This window comes from Penicillium pulvis, assembly GCF_028828015.1.
Source record: "Penicillium pulvis strain IBT 33274 chromosome Unknown scaffold_8_segment0_segment0, whole genome shotgun sequence".
Taxonomy (NCBI): domain Eukaryota; kingdom Fungi; phylum Ascomycota; class Eurotiomycetes; order Eurotiales; family Aspergillaceae; genus Penicillium; species Penicillium pulvis.
Window position 1 is genome coordinate 1,381,564 of NW_026643080.1, and position 15,860 is coordinate 1,397,423.

The 15,860-nt window shown below is 50.1% G+C and overlaps 7 protein-coding genes across 7 annotated transcripts; 4 read left to right on the plus strand and 3 right to left on the minus strand.

Moving 5' to 3' along the window:
* Positions 1-183: 183 nt before the first annotated feature.
* N7503_009923 (ATP11 family protein) lies at positions 184-1,229 on the minus strand (the record flags this gene model as incomplete). Its single annotated transcript, XM_057069469.1, has 2 exons — positions 184-991; positions 1,054-1,229. The coding sequence occupies 2 exons, from the start codon at positions 1,227-1,229 to the stop codon at positions 184-186; spliced, it is 984 nt and encodes a 327-aa protein (XP_056916080.1).
* A 910-nt stretch (positions 1,230-2,139) lies between these two features.
* N7503_009924 (WW domain protein) lies at positions 2,140-5,915 on the plus strand (the record flags this gene model as incomplete). Its single annotated transcript, XM_057069470.1, has 3 exons — positions 2,140-4,637; positions 4,707-5,313; positions 5,370-5,915. 3 exons carry the CDS (start codon positions 2,140-2,142, stop codon positions 5,913-5,915), a joined length of 3,651 nt encoding a protein of 1,216 aa, XP_056916081.1.
* A 652-nt stretch (positions 5,916-6,567) lies between these two features.
* maiA (maleylacetoacetate isomerase MaiA) lies at positions 6,568-7,230 on the plus strand (the record flags this gene model as incomplete). The annotated part of the gene is made up of 1 exon (XM_057069471.1): positions 6,568-7,230. One exon carries the CDS (start codon positions 6,568-6,570, stop codon positions 7,228-7,230), a length of 663 nt encoding a protein of 220 aa, XP_056916082.1.
* A 205-nt stretch (positions 7,231-7,435) lies between these two features.
* On the minus strand, positions 7,436-8,719 carry fahA (fumarylacetoacetate hydrolase FahA; the record flags this gene model as incomplete). The annotated part of the gene is made up of 1 exon (XM_057069472.1): positions 7,436-8,719. The coding sequence occupies one exon, from the start codon at positions 8,717-8,719 to the stop codon at positions 7,436-7,438; it is 1,284 nt and encodes a 427-aa protein (XP_056916083.1).
* A 285-nt stretch (positions 8,720-9,004) lies between these two features.
* Positions 9,005-10,509, plus strand: hmgA (putative homogentisate 1,2-dioxygenase (HmgA); the record flags this gene model as incomplete). Its single annotated transcript, XM_057069473.1, has 4 exons — positions 9,005-9,072; positions 9,124-9,633; positions 9,684-10,334; positions 10,389-10,509. The coding sequence occupies 4 exons, from the start codon at positions 9,005-9,007 to the stop codon at positions 10,507-10,509; spliced, it is 1,350 nt and encodes a 449-aa protein (XP_056916084.1).
* Positions 10,510-10,904: 395 nt separating this feature from the next.
* On the minus strand, positions 10,905-11,599 carry N7503_009928 (phosphoglycerate mutase family protein; the record flags this gene model as incomplete). The annotated part of the gene is made up of 3 exons (XM_057069474.1): positions 10,905-11,004; positions 11,065-11,287; positions 11,392-11,599. The coding sequence occupies 3 exons, from the start codon at positions 11,597-11,599 to the stop codon at positions 10,905-10,907; spliced, it is 531 nt and encodes a 176-aa protein (XP_056916085.1).
* Positions 11,600-13,256: 1,657 nt separating this feature from the next.
* N7503_009929 (uncharacterized protein) lies at positions 13,257-15,839 on the plus strand. Its single transcript, XM_057069475.1, has 7 exons — positions 13,257-13,434; positions 13,506-13,618; positions 13,673-14,506; positions 14,560-14,646; positions 14,698-14,993; positions 15,051-15,528; positions 15,601-15,839. The coding sequence occupies exons 1-7, from the start codon at positions 13,279-13,281 to the stop codon at positions 15,782-15,784; spliced, it is 2,148 nt and encodes a 715-aa protein (XP_056916086.1). The 5' UTR covers positions 13,257-13,278; the 3' UTR covers positions 15,785-15,839.
* The last annotated feature ends 21 nt before the right edge of the window (positions 15,840-15,860 follow it).

Below are 15,860 nucleotides of genomic sequence, written 5' to 3' on the forward strand. Positions count from 1 at the left end.
TCAAACTTCAATGCATTATCAATAATCACTATATTTCAAAACACCAGGCCCCTCAAAAATCAAAAAAGAGCTACACATGAAGAATAGAGAGTATACAAATTCCGACAAGACCTCTTGGCATTGGGCATTATATCTATGTAAAGTTGACATATAGTACAGGGCACCTCAAATGGTACAAGAAATCTACTGGATCCTCTCGGCCTCGGCCATCAACTCCTCAACCTTAAAGTTCTCGGTATCTCCCTGGGTGAACATGCGAACAAGCTCACTCTTCCGGCCACTCGCCTGGCCCTCGAAATCATAGAAGCGCTGCACACAGCTAGCAAGCCAAGTAGCCTCCATAGTGGAAACACCACGTTCAGGCACGACCTGGCCGTGCATCAGGACAAGGCCCTTATCATCCGCCAAATCCAAGTAGTGTGTGATAGTGGTATGCGGCTGAGCAAACGCACCGTGCATCTTGAAGGCACCAAGGTGGGTGAAGATCACAGTGGAAACATGGGTATTAGCAGTCTCACCGGAGGGCGCAGCGGGTTCACCTGCAGGCGGATGGAATGCCCACTGCAGGAAGTGAATGTCGGCCTGGGTTTCTTGCTCTCCCTCGGCTGACGGGCGGGGGAGAGGGAGGACGAATTGTGGGTTCTGGCGCGCTGCGCTCATGATACGCTGGTAGATTTCGAGGGGAATGGCGGCGCAGATGGAGGTGGGGCTGCTGGCGAAGCGAAGGCGCCAAAGGGCCTCAACTTCCTTAGGAGGGAGCTCGCGGATCTTCTCGACATCCAGGTATGAGCTGAGCGGCTTGATTGGGCTCGCCTTACCGGACACCTCACGCGCAGCATGAGAAATAGGGGCTTTGGCGGCTGTGGGTTCTGCGGCGTTGGAAGCGGGCGTCTCCGGCTCTGGGGTGGTCACGGTGGATGCTTTCACGCGCAAATCCTGAATCTTCTCGTTGTAGGCCTCCTTCAGGGACTCGATGGAGTCATGTCCTTCTCTATATGGAGACAAAGAGTTCATTAATGGAGTTTTCCAGCCATATTGTCAATCGGAACTCACTGTTTGGCCTTTTGGTCTAGCTTGGAGCGATACCTATCCAAGATGTGATTGGGATCGTGGTGCGAAGCGAGGTAGCGAACATCGTGGACTTGAGCCCAGCGACGCTGCTGAAACCGCAGAGGGCTACATTGACCCCGAATGACGGAGCGCAATCCCTGGAATCGAACAGAAGCCATGATGTGATGAAGTGCGAACTTACTGATGCAAGTGGTTAAACATTTGAATCGATCATCCCGGTGATTACGTAATTGACATGCGAGCTACAATTGCCTCTCATTTGCACGTCCGTTAAGGTAGTCAACTTTCCTGATATTCAAATTCAGTCATATATCCAGGTACTTGGTATACTACTCACGGAACATCTCAAATATACCTATATGCGAGGGTAATAATGGTAAATGCGCAGGCGTGTATTCATATGGTGCTTTTAGGAGACTCGACTGGAAATAAAGGGCACAGCCCAACTATATATAATCGAAGAAAGAGCAAGGACCCCAAAGCTACCGACCGGAGGTAGTAGTTGAGAATACCCATTGGCGATGTGGCTTACGTTTTTCTTCTATTTAAGTCTCACTAGCTCGGGAATTATGTGAAGGAAATCCAAGAGGTGCAGATACAAGAGCACTCAAGGGTCCATGGACATTGTTATCGGAGCGGAACCCTATCGTTCCAGGGTTCCCTTGTTTACTTCTGAACTTCATTCCCTTGATCCAGACCTCGAGAACTTCTCTTTCTCATGTTCAATTGAGATAGTCTTGTGTTTAGATTGAGAATCAAACTCCTCATATGATCGAAATATTCGAAACCTTGGAATAGGATTGGGCCGTAATGAAGTTGCCTTCAGCTCTCCAAGCGCCCAGGATGTGCTACCCCGCCACCAATCACCAATCTATCTACGATGGAGTTCCCCTGAAACAGCGAATCAGACACGACGGTCACGATGCCCCGCTTCGTTGGTGCTGAGGACAATCACAGCGAAACCACCAGGGCGCTTAGCTCTGTGACAAGGCATTTAAAATAAATTCCCGGGTGGCTTCGTGCATCCTGCAACTTCCACTTTGGCCCCAGATCGTCTCATCCTGCAGAATGAACCCCGGCGACAGTCGTGGCATTCATCCGGACGAGGAGTTGTTCCTTAACAACTCCTCGAACAGGCCCGACGAGTCGCCCAGGGTCGAGCCTTTAAGAATCAATAAGAGAGACTCGGCCTCCCCAGCACCGGCCAGCACTCCACCCAACGCTCCATTGCCGTACCCCGATGACAGACCTCGTCCCCAAATGCGCAGCTCGTCTTCCAATGATGGGCGTACCGCCGACCCAACTAGATATGGATCCCCGCCCGTAGGCTCGGGCTCAGGCTCAGTGAGCCCCGCCGATTACCCCTTGGCTTTGCGCCCGCGCGATGGTCGTGAGCCACGAATTGCGACGCTGGCCGAGCGACGAGGGGCTGCACCGAAGCCGTTACCCGAATCCCCAGGCCCTGATGCGCCAGATCGGGAAGCGTTGGCAGCCAGACAATACCCTCGTCCTCCAGCGGCTGCTCCCGTTCCGATGAATGTGGCGCCGGAGATGCCTCAATATGATTATCGCCAGCAATACTTTCCACCTCCCCAGCGGGCCAACTCGAGACCTTCCTCTGCCCGACCTGCTTCTACGCTTAACCCTCCACAATCCGGTGGAATTAATCGGATCAATTCGACTGCGTCGACTTCCACCACCCGTGCTGAGCGTGGATCCCCGCCACCACCAGAGACGCCTATAGTGGGTCCAGGCCAGCATCCTACTTCGGATATCGAAGCTCGCTATGCTGCTTCTGGAATTGCTGGCACTGGAACACTTGCTGGTCTGCAGTCACAAAGTGTTGCAGCGCAAAGACGTGCGGCACAGTATGCTGGACAACAGCCTACTCAACCACAGCAGCCTGCGACACAAAGACCATGGACGCCCACTGAACAGCCGGGCTCCCAGCCACATGGACCACCTACGGTGTACCAAGGCGCAGATGTTGTAAGTGGTGATGAGCACAGCCCAATCCATCCGTCACAGCAGAGCAGCCCACCGCCGCAACCCCAGCCGGTGCGGACTTCTCCCCAGCCCCAGCAGCCCCAGTTCCAGCAGCAATCGCAAGAGCAGCAGTCACCACAGTCTCGGGTTCCAGCCAATGCCTTAGAACAAGATCTCGATCGAATGCGCTTGAGCTCTTCTCCCCCACCTGCTTACTCAAGCGTCTCTGCACCTACAAACAATTACCCACCGGAAAAGCGGAGCAGTATCGCCGCTGGAGCTGCCATCGGAGCGGCTGCCGGAGCAGCTGCCGGCTCTGCTATGGCAGGGCATCCAGCAAATATGAGTCAAAATCACCCTGCCATGGCAGCAGCCGCATCTCCAGCTCCTACAGTCTCATCGCAGGATCATCCCGCCTTTGCCAACGACCCTCGCCAGCAGACTCCAGTGGGACAGTCACCGCAGGACCCCATTGCCAATGGAAAGCCTACTTTCCAGCAGGCCCCTCAAGTAGTACAGGTGACATCACCTGGGCCATCTTCTGGACTTCCGCCGGCATCTCCTCCGCCTCTCCCTGAAGGTTGGATTGCGCATATGGATCCAAATTCTGGACAGTACTATTATATTCACCTGGCAACACAGTCCACTCAGTGGGAGTTCCCGAAAGGTCCAACGCCATTGAATCTCAACGAAGCTCCCATGTCTCCCATTGGGAGTGTGTATAGTAGTCATCCAATGGCATCACCGGGGCTATCAGCATTTGGAAAACCCATGGCTTCTCCTGGTGTGCCTTTAACACCGGGGTTCGAGAGTCTCCAATCTCCTATGGTGGGCTTCTCTGGACCTCCACCCAGCAGCGGCATGGATATGTACAAGACTGCTCCTACAAATGGTGTCTATTTTGGCCCCTATCTACGATACACAAATATGGATATTGAGCGTGGGACCTGGCTCGGCTCTATCCTTCTAGTGGCTGATGCCGCGCAGCCTCCCACGATTCACCTTCACCAGAGTGTTGATCTATCTCCTAACCCACGACAGCTGAAAGCGGTCAATATTGCGGTCCACCAACGCTGGACATTCTACAAGTATGAGATTGACATTCAAATGGAGGAGATGGGACCCGCAAAATGGACTTATGCAATCACTTCACACCTGGGCTGCACCCGCTATGAGTTCCTTGTCGCAGGCCGACATGAGACCAACTGGCGCTTTATTGCAACATCTGGCAATGACTTTTCGATTAATGTCAACGCCAACGACAGAGCTCGTCTCGGTGGTGTGGGTGTTATGTGGAAGGACATTATGCAGAAGCACAATGAGATTGGCGGTTTTCACGCGCAGTTATGTTTGGGAGGACAGATCTATGCGGATCGCATGTGGAAGGAAATCCCATGCCTTAAACAATGGCTGGGCATTAGCGGAAAGGAAGCCAGAAAGAATGCTCCATGGACTGCCGCGAATCAACAGGATGTCTCCCATGGATACTTCCACTACTATACCAGCCATTTTGACCAACCGTACCTACGGGAATCATTTGCTCAAATCCCCTACGTCTGCCAGATTGACGATCATGATATGTGAGTATTGTCCTCGTTTCTATTTTCTTTGGCTGTATCTTCTTTTGCTGTCGCTCACACCTTGTACAGTTTTGACGGCTTCGGCTCCTATCCTGAACACATGCAGTTCTCAAACATGTTCAAGAACATTGGCCGTATCGGTATTGAGATGTACCTTCTTTTCCAGCACCATACCACTTTGGACATTCTCCGCAACGTGAACAATGATATGGATCTCTTCACGATCACTGGCACTGGCTGGCACTTTGTCAAGTATCTGGGTCCTGGTGTCGTAGTTGTTGGACCTGATTGTCGCTCGGAGCGCAACCCTCATCAGGTCATGGCTGGCCCTACATATCAAGGTCTTTTCCCGAAGATTGTCATGCTGCCGCCCAGTGTACAGCACTGTCTTTGGATGATCTCTGTGCCCCTGATCTACCCACGGCTGGAGACTGCGGAACATATTGCCCAGACCGTTGCTACTGGAAAACGGGCCGTCACCGGCACATATAATCTGCTGGGCAAGGTCACTAGCTCAGTGGCCGGCGTAGTAGGGGCCAAAGAGTTCGTTGGTTCCGGCTTCGACTCTGTTAAGCGTGCCGTGGGCAAGTCTGGTCTGATGGGCGGTATCCTGAGTCCATTCGGCGAGTTTGATCTTATGGACGAGTTGCGTGACCAATGGACCCACGAATCCAAGGTACGTATCAGCTCATGAATGAAAGCCGATCGCTTCCTAACATTTTTTTTCTCCAGGACCTCGAACGCACCTATCTTATCCGTACTTTGCAGGGCATTGCCCATCAGAAATCCCTTCGTATGACTTTCCTCTCTGGTGCCGTTAATGTCTGCGGTGCCGGTCTTGTCCACGATCCAAGCAATCCTTCCGACCACAAGACCATGTACCAGCTCATTTCCTCTCCATCTGTCAACACCCCACCCCCATCCTACGTCGTCAAGATGCTCCATAGTAGCAACAAGCCATTGTACGTTCCCGCGAACGGTCACAAGTCCTCATCTTCACCAACAGATACCAAGGAGGACATGATGGAGATCTTCCAGACGGATATCAATGGACAAGCCCGTGAAAATCGCAAGCTCATGGGCCGAAGAAATTACGTTGCTATCGTCGCTTACGACCCCGAAGTTGTTGCTGCTACTCCTTATGGCGCAAACACGCCACCGGGGTCCAGACCCAAGCTTAGCTTGGCGGCAGACTTCATGGTGCAAGGCGAAGGGGCATATGCAAATGTTGTCAAGTATGGGCCTGTCATTGTGCCAAGTCTGGAACATGGTCGATGATTGCTTCCACCTCATGGGTTGAAGATGACTTGATGATTCTTTGTACCCAAGTACAATGTACGGCGTTGGTATTTCTTTCATTTTTTCCCTGGTCATTATCCCACGTGCACGCCCAGGTTCTTTATTTACGATTGCTCTCCCCGGTTTTAACGTTTATGCCTTGTTTACTAGAAGCATTTAGTAGTAAGATAACGCGAATTCATTTATTGTTTTAAACACCAATGGACTATTATAATAGTACACACTTAGTCCGCATTAATAGCCAGCGTATCTTCCCGTCGCTGTTTAGTAACACAATCTGATCTAGGAACAAGCGGCACTGTGACCTCCACAACGGCAATTTCCTCCGCTGGCTTCGAGCGGGGCGTATTAGATCCAATGTGAGCTGATCATGATTGGCGTTGAGTGTGGGGTAAAAGCCCCACTTAGATGCGGAAAGCCACGGGAACTGGCATAACGGGACTGATTCCGCAGTATATAGGTCTCACGACTCGGCATCAGAAAACCGAGCAAGCACAGCTCGTATAGTATTACCGGCCTAAATAGTTTGTAAAGTCTATCTTAATAACCAACTCGTAGCCTAGTTTCGTACAAAGCACCGATCCCCAGCATCAAAAACCAAATTCAAGAATCAAAATCAAGAACCATCAAAATGCCAGTAACGCTCTACACATACTTCCGCTCCTCATGCTCAGCGCGACTCCGCATAGCCCTCAACCTGAAAGAGATCCCATACACGCCCATATTCGTCAACCTCCTAAAAGGCGAACAATCCTCACCAGCCCACAAAGATATCAACCCATCAGGCCTCGTTCCAGCCCTCATAATCGAACAAGAAGGCAAAGCACCAGTGACAATCACGCAATCCCTAGCAGCACTGGAATACCTGGACGAAGCCTTTTCAGGACTTGCCCTCCTACCAACCGATACGGAGTCTCGTGCTCAGGCACGTACGCTGGCTTCTATTATCGCCTGTGATGTGCAGCCCGTGACGAATCTCAAGATCTTGAAAAGAGTTGCGCCGCTGGGTGCGGACAGGGCTTCTTGGTCGAAGGATTTGATTGAGGAGGGGCTAAGTGCGTATGAGGCTACCGTGGCTAGATCTGCGGGGAAATTCAGTGTTGGGGATGAGATTAGTATTGCGGATATTTGTTTGATCCCTGCTGCATGGGGTGCGGAGAGAGTCGGGGTTGATCTGGGGGCTTTTCCTATTACGTGCGGGATTATTAGGAATCTAGAGGGGGTGGATGCTGTTATTAAAGGGCACTGGCAGAATCAGCCCGATACTCCCGAGGACTTGAGGGCGAAGGAGTAGTTAGAGGTTTTTATGTAGTTTGATTTACCCGGTACTGTTACGTTGGTTACTTTCGAAGGAGGCACTTGAGGGCACTCGAGTCATATTCAGATCATGCATGTCATTGTGATCTATCTGAAGCTTCGATTTGCACTGTAATAGCAATTTCGTTATAAACATAGTCATCATTCCAGATCCTATTCTTTTATTTTTGTTTCATATTGCTTTAGAACGAGACCGGGGGCAGAATAGTGCCTGTGCAGTCGCCAAAGCCAACATAGCTGCCCTCCGTACCGGCAAGACCCCGAAGAACAACAGTGTCTCCGTCCTCAAGGAACATACGCTCAGAGCCATCAGCAAGCTTGATTGCAGTCTTGCCATTGGTCTGCTCCAAGAAACTGCCCTGGGTCTTAGGCTCAGTACCGGAAATAGTACCAGAGCCCAACAAGTCTCCCGATCTCAAGTTGCAACCAGTGATAGTGTGGTGAGCAACCATTTGTGGAAATGAGTAGAGAAGGTTGCGAGCGTTGCTGTTGGAGATGATAGTGGGCTGGCCACCCTTGTTTGTGACCTCGACCTCAAGCGGGATCTCGTAGGCAGTCTCGGCACGCTTCTCACGGAGGTAAGGGAGGAGACCATCGCGGTTTCCAGGCTCAATACCTTGGGCGCGGAATGGCTCGAGAGCATCAATTAGGACGACCCAGGGAGTAATGGTAGTACCGAAGTTCTTAGCATTGAAAGGTCCCAGGGGAACGTACTCCCAGGCTTGGATATCACGAGCAGACCAGTCATTCATCAGAACAAGACCGAAGATGTGGTCCTCAGCCTCGTCGATGGAGACAGGCTTACCCAGCTCATTGGGCTTGCTGATAAAAGCAGCCAACTCTAGCTCGATATCCAACTTCTTGCAGGGAGAGAAGGTGGGGATCTTAGGGTCGGCGGTTGGGTTAGCGAGGATCTGACCGCTCGGGCGGTGCAGAGGGGTACCGGAGGGGACGACAGACGAGGCACGTCCGTGGTAAGCGACAGGCAGGTGCTTATAGTTGGGCTGCAAAGCGTTATCCTTTCCGCGGAAGAGGACTCCAATGTTGTAGGCGTGGTTCAATCCAGCGTAGAAATCGGTGTAGTCGCCAATTTGCATGGGGACGTGGTTGGTCACTTCTGAGCGGGGAATGAGAGCGGACTTCTGCAGAGCAGCGTTATCCTTAAGGACCTGGGGATACTGGGTATCGGCGCGGAAAACATTCTGCAAGTACTCGCGGACCTGACGGTGCACAGGACGACCCAGTTCGGCGAAGGCGTTGAGGGTGGATTGGTTGAATACACTCAGATGTTGCTGGATGGAAGGCAATTGAGAGAAGCCTCCGGAAGAAGCAAATGCGTTTAGATCCAAAGCATAGTCACCGATCGCGATGGCGGGTACTTTAGATGAGGAGGCGGAGATGATGCCGAACGGGATGTTTGCCAAAGAGAACGGCGAGTTCTTGGGGATTGAAAGCCAGGAAGCCATGATGAATTGTGAAATAAGAGAAAGATGCAAAACAAAGTTCTAGTCTGCGAATTGTCCAACTTAACTGTTTTCGCGCAGCTTGCCCCTCGGTCGTGGTTCCGGCATGAGCGGAATTGCTCCGTCCCCGCATCCAAGCGCGGAAGTAAATGCGAATGACGCAAGGATAATCGCGGAGTTGTTTTCTCTCTGCAATCAGACGGTGCTTGAATTACCCTCGGTCGAGACAATACAAAGGCTCGTCTTGTCGGTCTCTTGTCATTCAAATCTTTCGACCTCACCGCCATCATGCCCGTCACCAACTTCTCACACCCTGATCCATACGCTTACCAGACTGGCTTCGACTCCCACCACGAGTGAGTCTTTAATTACAGATTTAAATACGCAGGTATTAATATCATCCTAAGGTCTGAAGCCATTGAGGGAGCTTTGCCGATCGGTCACAACTCTCCCCAGAAAGCTCCATATGGTCTATATGCCGAGAAATTGTCGGGAACTGCCTTCACCGCACCCCGCCATGAAAACAAGCAGACCTGGGTCTACCGCATTATCCCCGCGGCAGCACACGAGAATTTTGTCGCCGAAGAGCATGATTCATACCACACCCGCATGACTACCGAGACCCATAAACTACACCATATCCCTAACCAGCTTCGATGGAACCCCTTCGACTTGGACGAGAAGGTCGACTGGGTCCATGGCCTGCACTTGGTCGCTGGAGCCGGTGACCCGACCTTGAAGCAAGGATTGGGTATCTTACTCTACGCCGCAGGCAAGGACATGGGCAAAGAGGCCTTCTACTCAGCCGATGGAGATTTCCTCATCGTGCCGCAACACGGAGTATTGGACATTCAGACAGAGTTGGGCCGCATAATCCTGCGCCCGAATGAGATCTGTGTGATTCCTCGCGGTATCCGGTAAGAGCCATTTCAACCCACAGGCTCGACCTTGTCTAATATTCCCATAGATACCGTGTCACTCTCCCCGATGGCCCTGTCCGTGGCTACATCTGTGAGCTATACCAAGGTCACTACCAGCTCCCCGAACTGGGTCCCATCGGCTCCAACTGTCTTGCCAATGCACGCGACTTCCAAGCCCCTGTTGCAGCATTTGATGACGAGGAAGAACCAACCGAATATAAGCTCTACAGCAAATTCGCCAACTCGCTGTACTCCGCTCGCCAGGACCACACACCTTTTGATATCGTCGCCTGGCACGGAAATTACTACCCCTACAAGTACGATCTAGGCCGATTCAACACCATTGGCTCGATCTCGTTTGATCATCCTGACCCCTCGATCTTCACTGTCCTCACTGGTCCCTCCGACCATGTTGGCACAGCCATTGCAGACTTCGTCATCTTCCCGCCTCGCTGGTTGGTTCAAGAAAATACTTTCCGTCCACCATGGTATCACCGTAACACCATGTCGGAGTTCATGGGCTTGATTGCTGGTAACTACGATGCAAAGACGGGAGGCGGGTTCCAGCCTGCTGGAGCTAGCTTGCACAATGTCATGAGTGCGCATGGTCCAGACGCGAGTGCATTTGAGGGTGCTAGTAATGCGGAGCTTAAGCCGATGAAGGTTGGTGATGGTAGCATGGCATTTATGTTTGAGAGGTATGTTTTTGAATCCTGGTCACATCAATTGAATTGTACTAATATGGGATATAGTGCTTTGATGGTTGGTGTCTCTGAGTGGGGTCTGAAGACCTGCCAGAAGGTTCAGGAGGAGTACAATGATCACAGTTGGACACCATTGAAGCGCCACTTTAGGAATCCCAACAAGGCTTGAATACGGGGAATTGAAATGTTTGTGTAAATAGCGACTCTAGTATGATTTGATGATACTTGAAGATGACGAGCAATATTTGGCTCAAAAGATTGATTTCTTATCTTTTATTGTGTAATATTGTTCAATAAATGATCTTCATAAACCAATTGGGTAACGTTCATCGCGACTTGAATATATTTCGCGGTTTCCTCTGGCCCGGCAGTTCCCGGCTATTCCAGGGAAATTCGTAGTCCGCGGCTGCACCCGCAATATATATAATGTAATGTATAGAAACCCATGGTAAATGCCTCGCTAAATACAGAGTAATGCAGGGGTAACACCGGTAATGATAGATATAGGTCGTTGAAGATACCCACTGAACTCTAAGCTCTTCGTAATGCATTCATTCATCCATATTATAAGTCCTCCGGCATCCAATCCAGACCAACACATTTCTCACTTTTTATATTCGTGATTCTCGTGTAGGGAAATGGGTCACTCCATATTAGGTCGAACCTGTTCATTTTCTAGTCAGGGACAGTCCATCTCTCACACACTTCGTGGTGGAGCACTTACCGATCTTCTGGGTATTGTGGTGCATCCTCATACCCAAGCGCTTCCACAAGGTCTGTCATTCGATGATGTTCCCAGCATATTAAAATATTTCCTTTTCCGTCATAATTTGCAATGGCCTTCTTGACACAATTTGAATCATCACGATTGCACGATAAGTCAACCTTCATTCCCAGGTCTTTGGCAAGTGGTTTAACGGTTTCGTAGGGTCGACGTCTTTTTCCGTCTGTTGAAACCAGATTTGGTTAGTATTAAATTCGAGATTAAAGTCTGTAGTGCCGTGATGACATTTGACTTGGATAAGCTGCAAACTTTTTCGAGGCAACTCACTCTTCTTAGGCTTCTGAGCCAGAATTAGCCCGATATTATAGTCTGAATGCTCGCCAAAGACATGTCGAATGCACTGTGCTCGATCCAGCCCATCTTCGTCAAGCCCGTTGCCCTCCTTGGGTTTTTCGCCATGTCGGATTAAAAACACGTCCGGGCGTGCAATAGAAAGACCACTTAAGGCCAAAGTCGCCAATAACACCTTATACATGACCTCGAGAAAGCACAGCCGGTCGCGTGACAGGATTTTATGCTTGAACGTCAAATCTGGGGGGATTTCAAGGAATATGGGCAATACGTTATATACCCCTTGGGCTGACGGATGCCCCTTTTGCGGGCGGCCATCTTCCGGTGTCCACCCACCACCAAATTTTCACTTCTATTCGCCGGCTCAACTGCTGATTGCCATTTTTCGCATGGACAAGAGGGCACATGCGATGTATGGAGTCGGAATGATTGCTTTCTTTTTTAGGTGGTGGGCCATACACCTGAATGATCTACGCGGCATGGGCACATCGTGGCCTGTGATTCGTGGAGGCGTGATCGAACGCCTCGCCGTAACCGGGGAGTCTTGTGAGATCGAAAAAGCTACTTATCTTTTGTGGGACCTTGATCTTCTGTATAGTAAGGGGACGCCCTGATGATGTGCGATGATTCATGTGGTGATGTGCGCTGGGTTATAAGATAGGTATGGCTTTGTGGCAGTATTCAGATTCATCGGTACTTTGTGCAGTTCGTCCTAGCCTTTTTATCCTGCAGGTCTGGTCTCGAAATGATTGGTGCAGAGTTGTACGTTGTACAGTTCCGTAGATACATACTGTACTGGGGACCCTGGTCGCCACCTACTGTATGATGGCGCCATCTGACCTGAGCACCTGTTCTATTTTCTATTTGCGTCAAGCAGCATTTGATAGCACTTTGAGATACGAGAGTAGTACTTACAAAGCTATCATACTGGACTACAAACACGACTAATACATCTCGGGGTGAACAGAGTTCTAAGAGTTGTATTGATTGTAATTTGGAGGCCATGCGGTAGATGAGAATAGCCTCATTTTCTTCCTCAAGGAATCCCCCACCATCCCCCCTGTTATGACGATTTTGTCAAACTTGAGATAAAACCTACTGGATGTTCGAAACCAGCCTGTTCGTATTAGAGAAACAAAAAAAAAAGTAATTTTGCAAACCACTTCTACCCAACTGCAAGGGGGTCACACATGGTAGAATTCTGCGTGATCACCGACAGGTCCCTGCCACTGCACATAGTATATTGCCATCGCCTTTCGGCTGTTATTTATTGAATGTAGAGACCAGAAGTTCCGTCTAAGTTTATTATTCATTCTGTTAATCTCGGTTTCGATATTGAGCCACGGTATCCGAAGTCCCCGAAATCAGGACATTCGTATGTGATATGATACGTTTTCAACACTGAAGAACCAACGTTGCCTCAATATCCTTCTGACCTTGATTTTTCTTTGACTAAAGTTATCTCTTTCTGTCTTTCTCAGCCCTATACCCTAGTGCTTTGACACAAATGACCTGGACAATTCAAGAATAATGATATGCTGAAAGATGTGGCGTGGAGATACCCGCTATACATTGAGTATGGAAGATCTCAGTATAGATAGGTTCTATAGAAACCACCTAGGACCTCCAACAAGCTTCAATCAACGCCATAGATAAATCATTGACGTATTTAATGCTTATTTCCATAGTTCAGGCTGATCCACCGAGGAAAGCCGAGACAAAGATGATTCACACGCGCTACCACCTCCCATTGGTGGATACGCTGAAACGCCCCACTTGCGACAAAAAAAAGGTCGGCATTGGCGTATTTTCTCAATATCGAGGGAGTCACGACGCGCACAGCACGCGACTCCATAATGCACGATGAGCAAGCGCTCATTCGAGGAGTCCAGGGAAAGCCAGGCACCCGAAACAGATAGCAATGGCCTGCTCGCCATCCACGATCTGCTTTCGCCGGGCGATGACCAGGAGCCCAGCACGACCTCGTCTAAGAAGCCTCGGAACTTCATTGCCACAGTGGTATGTATTGGCCTCAACGCGATCTTATTGGATCGCGATACCATAAATTAACCGCCTACTAACTTTCATAGGCCTGTGAGACTTGTCGGTTGAAGAAGACAAGATGCGACGAGTCGCGCCCCAAATGTGGACTGTGCAAGTCCCTGGGTCTGGATTGTGTTTATAATGAGCGCAAATCATCAAAGTACGCTCCATTTTTACGACTATAAATGGAACACTTTTGACTAATATTATACAGACGCGATCAGTCTCTCACGATGATCATGAGTACTCTGCATCGGCTGGAGACTAAGTTGGAGAATATTCCGACTTCCATTATGAGTGATCTTCAATCATTCCGGAGTCAAATGCGCCGGGTCTCAGATGTCGCGCAGGAGACGCATGCATCGCCTGCTGTTGGCGAAAATCGCCGCATCGCAGCTATGTCATCTTCCTTCACACCAGCACGGGAGGAGGATGACTTTGATTGGGAAGACAATCAATCCGCCCCCGATCCATCGGGTCGTATCTCAATTTCATTCAGTCAACACGGGGTCATCGTGTGGCCCGGTGCACGAAGCATTCTTCCCAAGCAGTTGCTCGCAGCCTACGAAACACTAGGCAAGAATTATGTGGTCGAATTGGAATCCACTCGCCGACCGTTGCCTATGTTCACCACGCCTTATCCTCTGCATGCGGGAGAGCAATGGCTCGAATTGGTGCCCTTATCCATGATTAAGGGTCTTGCAGATGCGTTCTTTAGCGTGTTCAATCCGTTTACTCCCATAATGGATAAAAGCTACTTCTTCTCTTTCACTGTTGGCTCGGCCCTTGAAAGTGGGTTCGGATATTCGATGGAAAGCTGTATCGTTCTAACCGTGATGGCGCTGGGCTGTCAGGCTGTGCTCGCACACCAAGAAGGAAATTACCCGCTTCCTGGAGCTACGAGTCATCGCTTTGAAGCACCGGAGTGGATGAATGTTGTCTTCGAAGAACAGCCTGGTCTGCGCTTCTTCAATGAGGCGCGTCGGCGTATTGGATTCTTGATGTGTGACAATGATATCCAGAGTTGTCAATTCTATCTACTTTCCTCGTGGGTGGACCCTTTCCCTACAAATCATCAAATCCGTTACTAACTCGGTACAGTGTATATTATAGTCAAATCCTTCGTCCAATGGACGCCTGGGCAATGATTCACCGTGCCGCCACGTGTTGCTTGTCAATGTTAACGAAGTAAGCGCACCCGTGAGAACTTCCACCAGAACTTCCATCTAACCCTGCTAGCCACGACGTTAACTACGACGAATGGGAAGGCGACATGAAATCTCGCGTCTACTGGAACTGCTTAATGAACGAAACTATTCTCGTGCAAGAACTCCACCTCCCACCAAGTGGTCTCTCCCGACTAGAAGAGAAAGTCCCGATTCCAAAATTCATCGGTTTCGCTGCAACAGGCTACGGAGCGAATCGCTACCCATTATCCAACGTAGTCGACGACTCCTACTTCCAATACCACTTCCTCGCCCAAGTCGCACACCGAATCATCCTAACCCGCATCCGACACTCCCTCTACTTCTACTGTAAGTGCCCAGCCCAGACCCTCCGCAAAAACGTATAGTATATCTAACACCCTACAGCTGATTCCGGATCCATCCCGTTGCCCGCTGTCAACGCCGAACTTCGTCACCAACTCGAACAATGGCGCAACAACCTCCCACCCGCTATCCAATTTCCCGATACAGGTCTTCCACCCTCACATTCAACACCTGGAGACCACACAATGCACCACCCATCTCCTTCAATACATCACCCATCGCCTTCAACACCTGCTTCTCCACACGTGATATCATCGCCTAGACCAGCTGATCCTAATCGTCCGCTATCGCCTGCACTAGCGGTAACAGATGCAATGCTTCGTGGACGATACATGATCGCACAGTTCCATATCGGCCGTCCATACCTTTACAAGGCATTACGAATCCCGAATAAACTCACAGACGACGATATCGAACAAATCAAAAGTGGCCTTCGGCATGCAATGGACTGGCCAGTTACGCAAGGAATCTTCCGGAAGATGAAGAGTTGTATCCCGATTAAATTCGCTTTTTGTTCGCAGTAAGTTTGCCCTCCCCTCTCATTTTCCTTTCTCCTTCGTTCCTCTAGGGCAACTTTTGTTAACAAATATAGGTTCTTCGGCCAAATCCTCCTGTTCTATTGCATCGCACACTCACCCAGTCCCCGTGTGCGTGAAACACTACCACCAGGCTGGGAACGGTGGAACGACGAGATGATGCGGTTCTTGGAGGACTGTGCAAGACATAGTCCGGCCGTTGCGCAGGATTTGGAACTTTTGCAGACCTTGTGGCCTTGATGATGGGAGGTCTTGACGAATATTATATCCCTACTGTTTTTGCTTTGATTTAAGGTGGTTTTTGTTTTTGTTGTGT

What these genes read in the sequence shown, in the direction of transcription:
- N7503_009929 (XM_057069475.1), top strand. Translation starts at nt 13,279, where the DNA reads ATGAGCAAGCGCTCATTCGAGGAGTCCAGGGAAAGCCAGGCACCCGAA. An exon ending in TGCTTGTCAATGTTAACGAA is followed by an intron (nt 14,647 to 14,697) that starts GTAAGCGCACCC and finishes TAACCCTGCTAG; the next exon opens with CCACGACGTTAACTACGACG. An exon ending in ACACTCCCTCTACTTCTACT is followed by an intron (nt 14,994 to 15,050) that starts GTAAGTGCCCAG and finishes AACACCCTACAG; the next exon opens with CTGATTCCGGATCCATCCCG.